The 18,318-nt window shown below is 51.8% G+C and overlaps 1 protein-coding gene across 5 annotated transcripts in view; it reads left to right on the forward strand.

Moving 5' to 3' along the window:
- LOC122389239 (filamin-A-like) overlaps positions 1-18,318 on the forward strand; it is a 119,739-nt gene that overhangs the window by 59,774 nt on the left and 41,647 nt on the right. For all 5 annotated transcript variants that reach the window (XM_043381077.1, XM_043381078.1, XM_043381079.1 and 2 more), the window contains exons 2-5: positions 1,230-1,611; positions 13,947-14,088; positions 14,927-15,036; positions 17,930-18,027. In XM_043381077.1, the coding sequence (XP_043237012.1) occupies positions 1,251-1,611; positions 13,947-14,088; positions 14,927-15,036; positions 17,930-18,027 (711 nt within the window). In that variant the 5' untranslated portion in view covers positions 1,230-1,250. The remainder of the gene's footprint in view (positions 1-1,229; positions 1,612-13,946; positions 14,089-14,926; positions 15,037-17,929; positions 18,028-18,318) is intronic.

Raw genomic sequence — 18,318 nt, forward strand, 5'->3', positions numbered from 1 at the left:
GACAGAATGTGCTTAAAAAATGACTGGTGAATAATATCTTTTGTCAGTGCCTGACAAATATTTATATTTTAAACCACGCTCTTCAGCTGTCAAGTGAGCTCCAAATGGCCTAAATTGTCAGCTGTTTATCATCCTAGGTCAGCTCAAGGTCACAGACGTCAGCTGAAGAAAGTGGTGACCATTGGCCCTGTGTTGAGCGGACAAACCGGTGTTACCTAGTATTCTATGTACCGTGGGTGGAGCGAGGCGGTGGAGGTGGCAGTGGTCTGAGTGTGTCCGAGTAAGGAGGTGTGTGCTGCTTTATTTGGAGGTTGTTTGTTTGCTGATAATTACTGTACGGGTACATACGTAGAAAAGTGGTTGGATATGTCTGGAGTAATTTTAGTTTGATAGCGAAACCTGGGCCCGGTTTTGCCACTTGCGTAGCCGCGGAGTGCTTGTAAAAATACTACGAAAACTCTTGAAATGCAGCAGTGGAATTCTATGGATTTCGCAGGGTTACTTTATCCCTATAAGTTGTTAATAACATCTGCTCGTCATCTGCAATCAGGCACCCACGGGCCACGGTCCACGGAAATTAATGTTCAAACCTCGTATTGCTCCGTTATATTCCCTAAACATTTGCCTCTAGAGTACCTATTTCCTGATCAATGGCTACAGTATTGCAATGTCATCCCGGCGTTTTCTTTAAATCCCAGCCATTCCAGAATGCCATCCAGCTGACTGCCTATGGGGGTAACGTCTTTCTTTTCGGGGGTCATTCACTCGGAACGGACCAGTCTCGCCTTTCTTAGTACGATTGGTGTGTCGCCAATACGTAACGGGTCCATTGAGACTGCAGTTATCACTGGTGACAAACGTCTACGAAAAGTGACGGTGTGGTCTGTGAAGTTCGGATGTTGTGAGGCGGGGGTGTCCCATGTTTGCTCGGCCCCATACCCTATTTTTTGTGGCTTCGTTTTGTTAGACTCGCATTCGATGTCGGTATAGGCATACCTCATGTTATCAATGTCAACCTAGCAGCGTTGTTGTGCCTCGCACCCTCCGTGTGCCTGACATTTGCCTGCACCCCGCACCCGCCACTCTGCACCCGGTATTCCGCCACGTGCACCCAGACGGGTCGCGCGGCAGGCGTGACCGACCGCCCCGCCCCCTAGCCCCTCCCTCCCCTCCCTCCCACCGGCCAGTGTCCAGCGCCCCCCACCTGACAGTTCACTATTCCCCCACAGACGGCGCTAGTGTCGCTCACCATGGCCTCCAATGGGTTCGAGACGGAGCACGCGGCCAGTGCCGGCCGCGATCCGCCCGAGGAGGAGGAAATGCTAGCGGAGGAGCGCGACCTCGCAGAGGACGCCCAGTGGAAGCGCATCCAGCAGAATACCTTCACTCGCTGGGCCAATGAGCACCTGAAGAATGCCAGCAAGCACATCTACTCGCTCGAAACGGATCTGGAGGATGGACTCATTCTCATCGCACTCATCGAGGTGCTCAGTGGCAAGAAGATGCCCAAGCACAGCAAGAGGCCCACCTTCCGTTCGCAGAAGCTGGAGAACGTGTCGGTGGCACTCAAATTCCTCGAGAGAGACGAGAACATCAAGATCGTCAATATCGGTGAGTGTTGAGGGGCGGGGAGGGTGGGGTGTTTATTCCCTGAGGGAAGGGGAGGGCGAGTGTCTGCTGTGTGTGTGGTCACTTTAGGGGATGGGGAATGAAACCGTGCGCGGTGTTAGGTTTTATTGACGCCAGAATGTTTTCCGTTTCCGTTATGGTTTCGCGCGCCGCGGGATTATTTTTGAATTCTGGAATGCCGCTAAGCATACCACGCAAGGCTGGGCGCATACATTAGCACCTAGCACAGACGTGATACCCGGATCAGCTGATTTACATAGTAATCCTCTAATGCGCTCAGGGTACCATGGCAAAGTTGCTAAAAACGAAAGTAAAACACACAACATCGTCTCTAAGCCCAACCGCTACATTTCCACACTCGGACATTGTTTGCATGAGACATCACCATCGGGCTTTCCCGTGTCAATAGCCAATCGTCTATCACCCATCAACTGATCAGTAACATAAGCACTAACGGCACATGGACCGGTGTCTAGCCAGTCGCCCAGTGCGGCGCTGGACACTCGAGTTTCCCGTTCCTCGACCGGTGAGCTCACTAGAAATATCGACGATTACCATCGCTCGGCTGCACCGGAACGACCGGCCCTGCGGTCGGGACAATCGCCGGGTCAAATCCCCATTGGTCCGCGCTGTCACTTATCACAGGCTATCACTAATGCACCAAGAATCATCTCGGGGTGGTAGGAATCCATACATTATACAACCACTAATTTGTCAATGTTTTAGCGGTGTGAACAGGGCCAAAGACCCCGTGTCTGTCAACACTCGAGTCCTGTTTTCCGGCATGTTTGCTGTGTGTCTACTGTTTCAACGGGCGCTGCCACGCCCGCCACCGTCTGTCTGTTGAACCAATTACGTCACTCTGACGTCATCAAATCACAGCTACTGGAAGTCGCGGTTGGTAGACCGATGAGCTGTGCTGACCGGTGAAAATCCGTGGGTCTAAGAGAGCGGGATTTGATCGTGCTGGATTGGTGGAGCCGGAATGGCGAGCATTAGCTGCCTGTGGCTAAAGTAGCGAACAAGTCGTGGTATGAAGTCATTCGACATACCTGACCATGACGTCATCCAGCGTGCAGATCCGATGACGTCATAATCGTTCACCGGCATGTGGGTGGATCGATGGTGAAGGCTAGTCGGTCGTTAGCCGATGGGTGGCTCCCTTTTGTCATTAGGTATAGTGCTGACGTCATGATTCCCTGTTGTCATGACAGTTCATTGTCTGGGTGATATTGCCTGATTTTTTTTTTCTGAGAAGATATCAGCCTGCATGGACCCATGGTATCTCCCGCTATAAGAGAGTAACCTAGCCTGAGACTTGACAAGAAATCGTGCCTCTGTGGTTAGGTTATCTCGATCGTGTGTCGCTCACTGTTGGTGATAAACGCTGCTACCATTCCTTTTTCGAATGGAGTTACTACATTTTTTTTCTCAAATGTATCATGCGAGCTATTTTCAGTTGAGTAAATCCTTTTTTTGTTCTCTTTTAATGATAGTTCAGTTTTAACCTAATTTTTGGCTCGTCTCGACTTCCGATGAATGCAGACATTTGACGGTGCAGACCGTTATATTTTTGGAAAGGGAACTGTTGCTGACAGCTGTTGAGGTCGAAAGTCGCGACATCACCTGCGTTGCTTCCCCTCCCGTATCTGCCGTATAGCAGATCCGGCCACAGCTGTTCGCGCACCTGTCATACATATATGACGTGCTGAGACCGCTGCGCACTTTCCGAAAATTATACGCTTCAAAGGGTGCGTACTGCGTATAGTAAGTTTGGTCAAGTCAGGACTCAGGGGCTTGACTGGCTATTGCTGTATGATTAAAATTGTTTTGCCTCGTGGTCGTTTTAACCAGGCTCAACATGTGCGCCTAGTTTTCATTCCGATTGTACCTTTTTATATCGTTTATAAAACTGAAAACAACGCTTTTGCATCTACATTTGCCTTGCCAAATTTAAATTTTGTGCTAACTATTTCACCTCGCACGGCCGAAAATAACGCCTTCCGTGGCAGGTGCTCTCCGTAGTCCGTAACCTGCAATTAACATGCCGCATTTAAACGTTTACCCCGATCAGAATTCAACACCACCTCTTTACCGAAGATGATGCTGCATTCTTGGCGTTCCCCATACAGCTGATTCTGCGAACTCTGTTCATCTAACCCTTCACCCCTCCTGTTGCTGGTTGAAATTGACCCGCTTCCGGTCAAATATCCACTCGATCCCTTGCCGTGACTGCGTTCCGTGTCGCCGTGCCGTTCCGTTCCGTGCCGTCACTGCTGCGCTGTGATACTGCTCCAAATATCACCTCTGTTGTGTCCCTCATACGTGACCTCTCAGTCCACTCGGAGCAGCTGGAATGTATCTGTCGCCCGGGATGTTGTCTGTCCTGCCGGGAACGTATGTGTGATCACGTTCCTCACCCTCCATCACGTCCTCTCTAGGTGTCCACGGCACGTGTGGACTGGACTTTACGCGAGGGCACGTAGATAGAGCTACCGTGTCACACTGAGGTGCAAATACTGTCGGTGGCGATGTTTGATTTGTAGACGGGTTGACATCATGTGGACAGGCGGATTAGAGCGTCTGTCTTGGCACGGATGTTCTGTCATCTGTGATAGATACCGTTCCTTGGACTTACCCTTCCTTGTCGCCTGTCTGTCATGATGTGTGCTGGGTACTTGTGCAGTTTGGAGCACTGATTTTGGCCGTTGTCTACTTGCTGTAACTAAGTGCCTCGTTTCTGTAACTATTCGCCATAAAGCCTCGTTGCTGGCACGCCCTCTAACATCAAATCATCAATAATAAGCGGAGAATTCCATAAATGTCCATGTCACGATGTCATATGCATGAAGACTGACGAAAGCTCGGATCGGTGTCAGTTTTCTCGGTAGCGGAAACCAAACATTGCGGATTCCGATCATGAATGCATTAGATTCCGTTCTCAGAGTGGATGCCGACATTAATGCGGGATGGAAATCTGATGCGGGTATTCACCGGAAGTTGATTGCTCGGTCCGTATAAACTATCGATCTCACTTTCAATGCTGGACGTGGGCTGGACGTCCATGTTTATCGTCCGATGGCTAAACTTTTTTTAGCGATCAGTCTGAGTCTTTCAAGTCCCTTGAAAGCTATATAGCCTCCAAACGGATGCGTGACAACGATTATCATCCATCCCTTTCTCTACAAAATCGCAGAAACACCGGAACTCTACCGAAGCTATTCGTCGTCCTAACACAACGAAACACCCGAACACGTGCTGTGCCGTGACCCCATTCAGCTCTGCCGCTAACGATTCGTCGCCAATCGATGCCTCGCTAATGCGGTATGAAATCGATACCTGAGCGGACGTGACGATCCAGGGCACTCCCGGGTGGTCGGTAAGACACGCGATACTACCGTCCAACGTCAGGTGATGTCGGCACACGTCACGGTGTCACGGCTCCTGATGTCGCGTCACGGTGGTGACGTGACACGTCAGGCAGTGTTGGGTGTCGTGTCACGTTTGTCTGTTGTCACCCGTGCCGGGAAGCCGTTGTGGACCTCGTCACTGCAGTCTGCAGTGACGGGCATGCACTGGTGGTCCAGTTACATGCAGTGCCGTTGGTGCCGGTGGCGATGGCCTGATGACGTCATCAGAGGGGAGTGATGTCACGCCGGGGTTCGTTGAGCTGCACCCTCGATCCGCCAGTCGTCACCTTTGTACTCGACCGGCGCGGCGGCGGTGGCAACGGACGTGCACCAGCCGCCCTCCGGCCCTCCACCGTCGTGCTGGCGTGTCCACTGTCCACCCCTCTCCCCTCCTCCTCTTTCCAGTCACCCTCCCCCTCTCTCCAGCCCGCCCGCTCTGCCACCGCCGCAACCGCAACCAACACCGTCCACTGCCGGGCACAGCAGCCGCCGCCGCCGCCCTGCTCCACGCGGACGGCGGCCACACTGCCACCTCTGGACAGGTGGGCGGTGCCCATAGTGACGTCACACGCACCCGTCGGTGACGTCACGATGGCGGGGCCAGCTCCGGCTCAAAGTAGCTCAATGACTGGACGGTCGGACAGTCGGCCCGACGCGGAGTGGACGGCGGGGTAGATGGGCCAGTCTGGACCGGGCTTTCACCCATCAGTGTCTTCCATGTCCCTTTTGTTAGTGACAAGCATGCTGCTAATACGTGCTCGTAAACACCTGTATACAGCGTTGTTTATAGCTACATAGCTGGTGAGTGGTGTATGATACAACTAAGCCCAATTTATTCTCCTCTCAACCTCTGCTGAAAGCCCAGTCGACCTTCGGTGACCTCCTCTCTGGCTCACCAACTCAGAAGTTCACGTGCCTCAAAATTGACCACCCGTTCCAGCAGGCCGTCTAAACGGTCATCCATGCCGACCACCCGCCTGTGGAACGACCTCCGGTCTATAGTCGCGGTATGTCTAATACCACATGGTCGCGGCACTAGCGGTGCTCGGCATTAGCTCTGGGGTCAGCGATCCAGAAGATTGCGACGCGCCTGACCGCACCGCGGTGGCGGGGAGGAGGTGGTTGCGGAGGCGGAGGGCGGGTGGCGGTGGACGGTGGACGTGGGACGGTGGACGATGGAAGTAGCGTTGACGATTGGCGGTTGCCATTGCCGTGACAGTAAGATGGCTGCGTTGGCAATCATGAAGAGGATCAGGCATGGACGGTCCGTTTTGGATGTTTGGTGAAAACCTGTCGAAGGTCATGTTCAAAAGCCACGACTACGAGGTACGAGCCCACCACTCTGCACTCGAAAAATCCAATTCGTATGACATCATCTCTTGAATTTTAGCACTGTACTGCCCTGTCTGATATGCGGCAGCTGCAGCCCTTTCTGTTAATCTGCTGTATTTTTGCACCGTGCACTACAAATGCTGCACTTCAGAGAGGTAGCACCGAGCAGGGTATATTGAGTGAAAGCACCGAGTGCAAAGTGTCGTGCACGTGCTTGCCCTGCACGGTCGCTCAGCTCTGTTCACAGTCTGCTCACGGGCACTTTTCAGCAGTGCTGGGGCCATAAAAACAGCATTTGTGAAATTAAGAGCGTCGTAAGTTGCCAGGCAATGCATCTGTTTCTAGGAGGAACCAGAGATCCGGAACATTATATGCTGCCTGAATCTAAATGTGACCACCCACCAACGTGAAATCTAAGACTCGTGTCCAGTTCCACTTGCCACAAAGTTGCGTCGCCAAAAGAACGCCTTTGGCTTACCGTGGACCTATAGCACATGCCGGTGCTGCTTATCACGTAACGAAGGGCCTTAATTAGCGGGCAGTAATTGGAGCACGTGCTCTCGTACGTGATCGCCGATGGGCGGGGCCTCGTTAGAAGTTCGATTTGATCGGGTTGAATGACGATGGTCGCTAAGCATGAACCATTGATCTTATCAGGCGTTTTGGACGTGTGTTGAAAACGGTCGAGTACGTATACCTATGCCTTACCTTTGGTTTGATGGCTTTACGTTGGCTGCCTTTTTTTGTAAAGGTGAGGAGAAAAACTTTATTTTCAATTCGTCCATCTATCGTCCGTCGCATGTCTAATGACAAGTGTCGAGTGATGTGTGTGTAAAGGACCCCTCCCCGTCCGTGGGTCAGATCAGTGTGTGGGCCGCGGGTGCCATCTGGCCGGTGGGCGGCCACACAGCCGGTGAGCATTCAGAGCTAACGCACAGCTGCTGACCTTACCAACAATTGCCTCTCCATCCCCATTCCACCCACACCATACCCTCCCCCTACACCCCCACACGCGCACCCGTTCCGCCCGAGTAGTTCCGCCCGTTCGAGTAGTAAAGGAATCTTGGTTCCGCCCACGCGCGCCTCTCCACTTTTTCGGTCACCTCTGCGGTATGCGCGAGGGTCGGCACTGTCCTCAGAACGCACTGGAGCTTGCTGTGTCGTGTTTGGGTATGAAATGTCGGTCCAGTAACGCCTAACGGCAATTGTGCCACCATTCATATTCGGTGAGGGACATGCCCCGCTTTCAGGACTTTCCACCGGCGGGGCTTAATCCGTTTACCGGTGTTAGATTCCGCTATTTTTGTTTTCAGAACTGTGCTTTGGCATATCTGAGCGGTGTGCTCAAAAATTTCATGTTAGACTTCGGCAGGTCCGGTTGAAATGATGTTTGGTGTGGTTTAGAACTTGTTTGGCTCACGGTTGAATGGTATGAGGACGAATACAACGACCTTCCGTTGCAAGCTTTTCCTTGACGCTTTATGCATAAAACTATGTGGCCCAGTCCAGATACATTGCAATTGCATTGTTCCCTTTCAGTTTTCTGTTTTCTTCATCAGCACCCCTCCATTTCCTCCAAAAATAAATGTTTATTGCTCACCCCTGCATGCACAACCTCGCTGTGAGCGTGCCGAGTTTTTCAAGGAATGTGCAGCGCGTTCCTCGGAATCGGCTTACTGCGATGTTTCACCCGACAGGATTCTCTGAAATCCAGCTGAAACCGGACAAGACCGATACTCTTTTCCCGCCAATCTGTCGTTGGCGTGGAGGTTGTAATATTGACTGTTGAGGCTTTGGCTTCAGGCTTTCGGTCGTATCGTTTATAGTGAGGTTATCTATTTTCTAGCAATGACTGACTGGACTTCTGTTCTAAGGGCCGAACTAAGCCGCCGTTTTTTTGCCACGTCATGGAGATTCCTCTGGCACGCGCTGCACCCCCCCTCCTCCTCCCCAGCTGAGTCACTCTAAGGTGCTTCGTGATGCGGCCGGTCCCCGTGGCTGAAGCTTTGGGCGCCAAGCCACTCCCTGTTCAGCGTTCGTCGCAGCTCAACGGGCGGCGAGTCGGACATTTGAACGGCGCGATGTTCAAATGTGAACGACGGTTAGCCGTCCAGCACTGGCTATGGCGGGACCAACTTGCTTAGCTGCATCTCAGTGATGCGATAAATGAAGATGAATGCAGTTTCCCAATTAGTGATGTACCTTTCGTTAGAACTGCGAGTGCTATTGCAGCCGTGCACCATTTATTCCGATTTTAGTCACACTGCAACATGCAGTGCACTTCGACAGCACCACAGCAGAAGTCCATCCATTCAATGAGCCGGCGGCTGAGGGTTCCTAACAGGCATCTACTCCCGTTTTTAATGACGGGCTGTCGGGCGGCGAGCAGACGCCGGGCTGGGGTCAGATTTACTGCCTGTTTTGCTCGCCGCTCGGCTAGTAAACGCACCAGACGAGCTGTTACCGACTGGGTAGAAGCACGTTCGGCCGGCGTGGATTGTGGTCTGGCAGCAGAGCCGGCGTCGGTGTGTGCTCGTGGGCGTTAAAGTGGCCCGAGGACGGGAGTAACCTTCTTGCAGCACGCGCTCCGCGCATTCCAGGCTGGTGAAGGAGTGAGGTAGCTTTGGATGCTTGAAGAGCTGATCCAAGTAGCTGGGTGCGATGTTCATTTGAGCCCAGTTTGCGCTTATTTTTATCTTCTGTCCTTTTTGTTGAGTTGATTTCGAATCATAAGTTACTTGTTCATTAGCAAGATTGTGAGGAGTGAAGACGCATTTAAGATAGCACCACAGATACATTTCGTAGGTATTATTCACGACTTAAATTTCATATGCAGGAAACTCGGCATCGTTTACACCGAATGATTTCATTTCCTCCCACGACGAACCGTTTCCCACTTCCACTCCTAATTTATGTTTGCTTAGTCATGAGGCGGTTACGTTTGGCTCGAATGTGCCGAGTGTGTGGTTATTGAGTATTGACCGACTTGTTTTCCCGCCGCCGGCCGCTGCAAGGATCAAAGTGCAAGGTAAATCAGACTATTAATTGTACCTCGCATCCATAATGTCGGCTTTGATAGTGCCAACTTTTCTAGCGATTCGCCATTAGCTACGAATAGCCTCTGTCAAGCTACTTGTGTGCCAATATAATTGGCCTGCCATCATCCTTCTTATGCTTCCTTCATGATTCTTCTCAAGCTTGGCTTTACTATTACACTTGAGCAAAGCTTTCTCGCTTATCCTCCCCGTCCCAATCGCTTTTCCTTCGGTCTCGTCTGCTTGCCAGAGCCCAATGCGTCTGAGCTGTAGAGACTAGAGAGGCATGTGCCCACTGTCTGCTGATGATGACCACTGTCCGTGCTTATGATGATCACTGCCTGTGCACGTGATGGCCGTGCACAGTGCACATTGCACACTGCTCTGCATGACACAAGGCCGTGAGGTCGGACAACGGCCTGCTCTCTCCACGCGTCGGCTTTCTCTCGACCCGCCCTGCTGCTCTGGCCTCCCGCTCTACCAGAGACCCACTGCACCCTCCGCTCTGCACCCTCTCCACTCTGCCTCTGACACCGTCCTGCACTCTATCTCTCACCGTCCTCAGCGACTGCAGCCGCCCCCGCTCCGTCCCTCCCAGCCTCTGTCTGGCCAGAGGCCCGTCTGCACGCTTCTCTCTGTCGGGCTCTCTCTCTGTGATGTGCCTGTGCTCTCTCGCCTGCCCACAACGTTTGGCTACGAGACTATACCTTCCAGTCATCCGTGGCGCACGCGGTCTAAACCTCCCACTCGTTTGCAGGTTGTCCCACCCCACATCACCTGACCAAGCCATCGGTCTTGAACCTATCCCACCTCAGACGAGAGTCCGAGACCACAATGGCTATGCCACCGCCCACTCCTCGGGCACCTGCCGTGGGGCCGGTGCGCGGTGCCGGTCGCGGTGACCTTGACATTCGTGATTCGAACTGGCCGTTTGGCCGCGCCGAGAATGACTGAGCTACCGCACCCTGAGCCGCTGCAGTCCAACGGCTGTCTGTGTGTCGTCTGTGTGTCTGTGTCTGCCATGACCTTTCTGTTACTGTCTGAGGTGGGCGTGAGTGGAGGCATGTCGATTGGGACGACATTCAAATGGAGCACGATACGCGACACATTTACAGATAAGAAGCTGGGCACATTGCCATATGAACAGGAATGAGGAATTGCATTGGGCTCGAAACGGACACGATTAAAAATAAAGATGCGTTGGCGCTTTGTTTTTTAATTTATTGTTACGCATAAACCTTCCATGAACTTTTTTGTGTAATTTTGCATAGTGTTGGTCAAAGGTCATGTGTATTTGTTAGCAAGACAAATGTTTGTGGTCGCGAACCCTGTTAACCTGTGAAGAAGCTTTATTTGCAACTTCCAGCATGTCATATCCGTTTGTCAACATACAAGAGATCAGATTTGATTAAAAGATAAAAGGCATGGATATTTGATTGCTGATCACATTAGACGACCGTTCGTCGACTTGTCGTAGGTTGCATTAGTTTTGACATAGATTACATGATGATTCTTGCTTATATCTATGGTTTTGACTTTTGTCCCTCATTTCCATGACATCTCCGTGTGACGCATTCTGTTCTGTAAATTGGTGTTTACAGCATCACACAATTGCTAAAAAGTAATAGCCGCCCGCCGTGTGAATATGAGACACGTTTTTGACGTTTTTCTCGCAAAGAGGCCAAGTGACCGTTGGAATGTTTAGGATGCCTTGGAATGCCTGGAATGCATTGAAACACGTAAACGAAGTTACGAACCGAATCCCCCGAGCCGGATCAAATCGATCGCCACTCGCCAGTTCGGGGTACAGATCGATAACTCAGCCGGTCCCGGCATATACGGGTTTTCTCTGTAACAAGAGCGCGGGAGCATTATGTGATGTAGAATCCGGATCTCAGCTGACGTTAGTGGTGACGTTCATTACCGGATCTGAATTACGGCTGTACTCTCCGAACAATTAGGTATCTTGTAGACCTGCTTAGCGATCGTCCTGGCTAGTCTATCTATCATGCCTCCACACCAGGGATGCGGAGCCGTGGAAATTTCAGACGGCTCCGGCTCCGGCTCCGGCTCCGGATAAAAAAATCGGCTCCGGCTCCGGCTCCGGCTCCGGGTGAAATGTCATGGCGGCTCCGGCTCCGGCTCCGGCTCCGAGTAAAATGATCCGGCTCCGGCGGCTCCGACTCCGGCTTCTACTCATGTACATCCCCTATGCGATCAATTACATAAATACGGGTGGAAGAAAAAAGGCGATGGGATTGGTACACGTTGCTTCTGTATTTGTATAACAAGGCTTTTTTGAATACCACATTGTTTTACGCCTTGTACTGTCAAACCGAACTAGGTAAATAATTGTTTCCTCTTAAGAAAAGGAGCCGGAGTCGCCCCCTTTTTTGACGGCTCCGGCTCCGGCTCCGGCTCCGGGCTATATTGTTTCACGGCTCCGGCTCCGGCTCCGGCTCCGGGCAAAATATGCCGGCTCCGGCGGCTCCGGCTCCGACTCCGGCTCCGCATCCCTGCTCCACACCGTATTGCCTATGCTAGACCAGGCTTGGGCTTTACTGGTTTTGCTGGGCTAGACTAAACTAGACTAGACTAGACTAGACTTGACTAGACTAGACTAGACTAGACTAGACTAGACTAGACTAGACTAGAGTAGACTCATGCCCTGCTTCTCGTGGTGCTGCCTCGCTCAACACGTCTTTTATCTGTGCGAACGTCAATTCTCTGGCCGCCCTGTTGATCGTGTGGAACCGTTATTGGGAGGTGATAATGATCGACCAGTCGGACATGAGGTGCATTCGAGACAATGGTAAAATTGACAACTCATGGAATGACAGCCCAGTGCAGCAGGTAACGGTTCCTCGTTTGAAAGCTCGGCGGCTTATGAGCACTACGTGAGCATTGATCAGAATTGGATCTCGGTCTCACGAATAAAGATGGTAGAATGTGCCAAAAGAAAAGAGTTGCCGCAGAGTTCCGCGTCCGCCTCATTTGTGCAAAGTATCGCACCTTTACGCGGGTCCATTAGTCACACTCACACTATTTTTGTTTCTCGTCTCATGGCATTAGCAATGATCGTACCCGTCTACACATGCATGATGCAGATCTTTGCTTGCCGTTGGTTTCATGGGCCCTGCAATGGCCAATGACACAATATATTGTGTATAATATATTGTGTATAATATATTTATATATAAAGCACAGACATTTGGAAACAGTGTTATTCAGGAAAGCTGTTTTCTGTCATCATAACACAATTTTTGGTACATCACCTCACTACTCCGCGGTTTCGGTGCATCGCTCCTACGACGTCGCCCCACTCCCGTCATGCGGCATCACCCTGTCCACCCGTGTCAGCTTCATCACACGGATCTCACTCGCACCGCCCTCGGTAATGTATGCTAATCAAATGCCAAACTCTCGAACCGGGAGCCGCCCCACCGCGGGAGGCCGGGCGGGCCGCTCCGGATTCTCACCCCGGGCCAGCCCGCTCCCGGGGTGACCAATCTGACCGGCGCTGTTCGCTGACCGCTCCACTGACCAGTGGTCACGGTCAGCCTCACTGGTCAGAGCTCCGTGCTGTGACGGTGGCGTGGTCTGGATGCGTAGAAACGCGGCCAAGTTTCGGACGTCGCGGTCTGTCGGTTTGTGACGTTCGGCGCCACTCGTCAGAGGCATTGTGAAGCTCTGACTTCATTCAAGCTTTTAGTATGATCGAGGTCTGCACTCACATCCTGACAGTTCGTCCCACGATTTTGTCGTGAATCGTGAGGCGGTGCGGTCACCGTGAATTGTCGGGTGATTCCGACTCCACCCAAGCGGTACGACGGCTGGGACAGCCGCGGGAATCCCAGCTCGTGGGCCGTCTGTCCATAGAGCATGCGTCCACTGATGCGCAACCGAGCGGTGCTTCTTTAGCTTGGCGCGCCTAACAAGCGGCGACGGCCGGACATGGCGGAGCAGGGTGGGACGGGACACGACATTGGAACGGAAAAGGACGGAGAACGGGACACGGGACAAAGCACAGACGGCTTGGGGATAGGGCGAGCACGAAACGGGTCACTGATACGCGAATGTTTGAGCTCTCAAACCGACGTGTCCTGATTCGCAACATGGCGACTCGGAATGCATGCCGGATATGAACTGCCGAATTGAGCTCTTGGGAAAGACTGCTAAGTGTACGCTTATTGAAGCCGCTCATGCTTCGGCAGTGTCTACTGTCTATGCTCGCTTGAGTTTCCTTTGCATAGGTTTCGTTGTATTCGGTGTTGTGTTTTCGGCTCATTCTCGGCCTTATGCCTTGATTTATTAGTCATCATGGACGAAGCACATGTGATGATGGCGCTCATATTAATAACTGGCCGATAATTAGATAATTAGGCGCTATCCCGGTGGCCAAAAGCGCCACCTGAGTGGCAACAGATGGTGATTCGGTGCGGCTTCCGTCGCAGATAATAAGCAGTTGGGTGGACTCCCTTCTTCACCAACCCACGTCGAATGATCAGCACTAACCTCGAGTTGTCTCTTCGTGTTCCAGACGCTACCCACATCGTGGACTGTCACCTGAAGCTGATCCTGGGTCTGATATGGACACTGATCCTGCACTACAGCATCTCCATGCCCATGTGGGAAGGAGACGAGAACGTGCCCGGAGAGAAGGGCCCCACGCCCAAACAGAGGTGAGCGATAGGCGAGCGGTTGGACTGCGGTTTTTGATGGGAGGTGAACTCTAAAGGAAACCGTATAGTGCTTGCCCAACAGTGATACATTGGTGCTCTCTCTTACCAATTAAGTAAAAATCACTTTATGTGATATTCAGATCGTTGCTGTTTTCTGTAGATGTCATTAAACCAGATTTGAATTACAATTATCAATTTGTTCTCTATTGTACGTAGATTTAAAATCAGGATTGACCAATACGTTTAAGAACATTCGAACTGTATTACCTTGGAAGTCTGAACTTATTCGACCCTCAGCCTGTGTGTGTGTGCCGTCTAATACTGGCGAATCTGTTTCCAATCACACCAGGACCTGATGCGGCACAATCGGCCGTTCCCCGACATCTGTTTATTTGAATTCGCTCAGAGTCGGCACTGTCGGCATTATGCAATGCGCGGCGCCGGTGGCTGGACCCTTAGCCATCAGAATTGTGTTGAGCTAGCTGCAGAAAGAACGCACTGTGGGCGCCGAAAATTATGCGTGCTGTCATAACATCCTCAGTTTAATTGCCGCCTCACGATTCACTACGTCATTGTTTGGCCGACTCTCCAGTCTGGTTTATTCAGTCCGTTTATATCATCGTCTGTGAGTTGTTTTCCGTCGTCTTTTCTGCCACTCGCTGCCATTACTCTAATTCTACCACTCGCTGCTGTGAAACTAATTTATAAAGTGTATTTTTGACTCTCGTGATCCAACACATTTGACTGTATGCCACCGCCACTACAATGCCTTACGGTGTGACGTCAGTGACCCTCTATGACGTCACCCCTGATCTGACCGATGACGTCACTGTGCCAGGCTGATGAACTGGATCGGCTCCAAGATGCCGGACCTGCCGGTGCGCAACTTCACCTCCGACTGGCGTGACGGCAAGGCCATCGGAGCCTTGGTCGACGGCGTGGCGCCAGGTCAGTGAGGGGTCAAGGTCATATAAAGGGCGCCAGGTCAGTAAAGCTCAGTGTCATGTGAGGGCTATCGGGTCAGTCGGGGTCAAGGTTATGTCGCGGCAAAGGTCAGTGAAGCTCTTTGTCGTGCCTGGGACGCGGGTTGGGCCAAATAAATCCACTCTGAGCCTGGCGGAGTACAGACGGGTATCCATGAATATCATTCCCTATGTCCAGTGTCTATTGCCAGGAGCGAGGTGCACCAGTTCCCGGGCCAGCACAGGGCCAGCCCCTGACAAACTGGTCTCGTTGGGAAGGGTGAGGTAACGCTCCCCAGCTGCCGCCCTTCCCTATGTGCCTCCGCCGTCCGTTTAAGCTGATGAAGACAAAGAGGCTCATTGGGGTAATCAGCTATGTGGAGCCATTGTCTAAATTGGGTGATTGTGGTGGGACGGTTATGCCGTTTCTCGTAATGTGCTACGTCTAGGTTATCCGTTACTCCCACTGAGACGAGTATGTCTGACGTTTATGAGAGAAGTAAACTACTGCAGTAAAAAGTCGCCTTATGGCTTACCATTTTTCGAAAATGCGATCTGTTTGACCTTTGCCAGTTCAAAGCTTATTCTTATAAGTCGCTTTCGGTAAATGTCAAGTCGTTCTATACCCAGTTCTCCATATCCAATCCCATTTCTGGTTTTCGTCCGTGGATATGATCCACTGATCTGATTGCTACGGGTAGGGTAATGTAGCGGTCCTGATCGAACATTGTAGGATGTACGACACAGAGCGATACCATCGTCTACCAGCTTTGGCCGCGGGTCGACGGGTACGGACAGGCGACGGGACTCGTCTTACGCAGTTGTAAGAGTGATTCCGTAACACTGTTTCCCTGGGTGGCTCAATCGATGATCACGCTTTACGAGAGTATCTATTGATGATCTTAGATGATCTTGATCTAGGTGCACTTGAGTGAGTTAGTCGCTGCGAGGCCGCCGCCCGCCACAGGCTAAGGAGGGCTCACGGCCTGGCTTAGCCAGTGGGGAGTGGAAAGAGACGTGTCGCCCAAGCTTTTGAGAGGAGCTGTAGATACTGTGCTGATATAATTGCCATTTCTTGCTATTGAATAATGACTTTGTGTAGGCTATGTTTATTTGTATTGTATACTTCGAAAAACGATATTATTGTTAGGCGCTTTGTAAATGCGCTGCAGGGCATCTACGAATATGTGCGTTTGTCGTTCAGTTCTGACTCAGCCAGCTAGAAGTATTCTCGTCTTGTGGGTTATTGCCACACCGGGCTATATTCGTTCCAACGATTACCTCTTCGACACCTTCTGTATTGCGGACGGGGCTTAACACCCGCTTGTGTGTTGACATTGCAGTCTGCTTATCATACAGACGGCCATACGCCACATGTCACTTCCCACCCCGTGCTCGCCACGGCGTGCTCTAAAGCGACCCGACTTCATTAGTCACTGAGTCACCCGTATATGCTACACGCGGCGTCAGATAAGCCTGCAAAACTGCACCGGTAGGCGGCAGCGTCTGCTACTGAGGGTGGTATAGGCTAATTTGTAGTGATGAAGAATCTATCTGACCGTCTGGGGAGTCTGGGCAGTGACTGACTGCTCTGTGCATGCGATTGCTAAAACGTCGGTCGGTCACCCGCCTGGATGGGAAGAGTGCGAAAAAATGTGTGCATGGAGCGGTGAGCATTGACTCTTGTGCACCCCAGCCTCACCCACGAGAAAGCTAGCTCAGCAGTCGTGATCAGGGCCGTGGCCCGTTACCTCCCGGGGTAGGGGGCGAGCGTGCTACAGGCTCGTGCCAACCGTGTACCCCTCCCCCCCCTGATCCTTCGGTCCGGCGCCGTCTGGTCCGGCCTGTCGTGCTGATGATTGCCAGCTTTGACGGCGGCTACTTAGCGATTCCAGGAGCGGGCACCGCTGCGGTGACGTGTTGGAAACTTTTTACTCGGATAAGAGTTCCGTAATTATAGCTCAACTGCAAGTGAATTATATGTTATGTTTGCACTTTTGATGGAATGTGGCAAATGCTAAATGTCTTTATTTATGGAGCGAATAACTCAATAGTCGAAAATCCTTTACGAATAGGCAATTTGTCCCCATTGATGCTTCCAACCGAAGGTATTCATTCGGAACAATCAAAACCTCCAATGTCGGACCGCTTTGTGACAATTTCCGTTCCCATTGACCTCTCATCTACTACCACCCCGCCTCACACCACTCTCATTAACCCCACTGACGTGCCACTTAGCCCCTATTTCTCTGTCCGGGTAATCAGCCCCTTTTTATACGGAGCCATTGGAGCCATGACGCGGCACAAGTGATCTGTGACACCCCTCGGGGCGGTATTTGAACGGAGCTATTTGACCTGGAATGTGGACTATGCGTCGCTGGTCGGGCCACGGACTTCACCGCTAATGCCGGAAGGGCCGTGGTAGACGGAAGTCTGGGCCGTGGTGGCTTCGTGTGATTGACTGGACCGCCGGAGGAGTATGGAATGGGCAATTTAAAGAGACACACGGACAAATGAGTTGTGAATTTCTCGCGTATTGGATTGTGATGCGCCTGTAACCTTAGTATGTACGTAAATGGCTTTGCTCGTGGTAGCTAAGTTTGTTGCACCTCGGTCCAGTTATAAGGGTTGTACCATTTAGCTGTGATGCTTCCACTAATGAGTTGTGTAATGACTAATGTGTACCGATAAGTTGGTTGTCCTTTTCCTCCCCATGTGTCTGCCCCTGTGTGTGTTGTCATGCACTGACGGTGACACTCCTTCCTTTTCTCCAGGTCTGTGCCCTGACTGGTCCGACTGGAGGCCAGAGGACGCCCTCGATATGTCTCCCTGGTGTGTGTTGTCTGTATAACTGACGGGGACCTGTCCCTTTTCCCCAGGCCTGTGTCCCGACTGGTCCGACTGGAGGCCAGAGGACGCCCTCAAGAACGCCACGGAGGCCATGGGTCTGGCCGACGACTGGCTCAACGTGCCCCAGGTACGGTGGGAAACGCTAACCGATGCGGAGAGCCGCTCTGTGTACACTGAGCGGCTAGTTAGTGGAACGCTACGCCTGTAGTTAGTGGAACGCTACGCCGGCTCACAAACTAGCGGGGAATTCGCGTCATTACGTTTTGTTCGTCTACATCGCACTTTCTGTCAGATACTGAGGCGGAAAAATACCCACCACAGCTTATTACGATTTATAACAGCGAGTTCCGTTGGTTTTTGCGCATTTCGCCATGGACGACATGCTTATAGGATCCTCTGGACAGTCATACATCATAAT

This window comes from Amphibalanus amphitrite, unplaced genomic scaffold, assembly GCF_019059575.1.
Source record: "Amphibalanus amphitrite isolate SeventyFive unplaced genomic scaffold, NRLGWU_Aamphi_draft 000350F_arrow, whole genome shotgun sequence".
Classification (NCBI taxonomy): domain Eukaryota; kingdom Metazoa; phylum Arthropoda; class Thecostraca; order Balanomorpha; family Balanidae; genus Amphibalanus; species Amphibalanus amphitrite.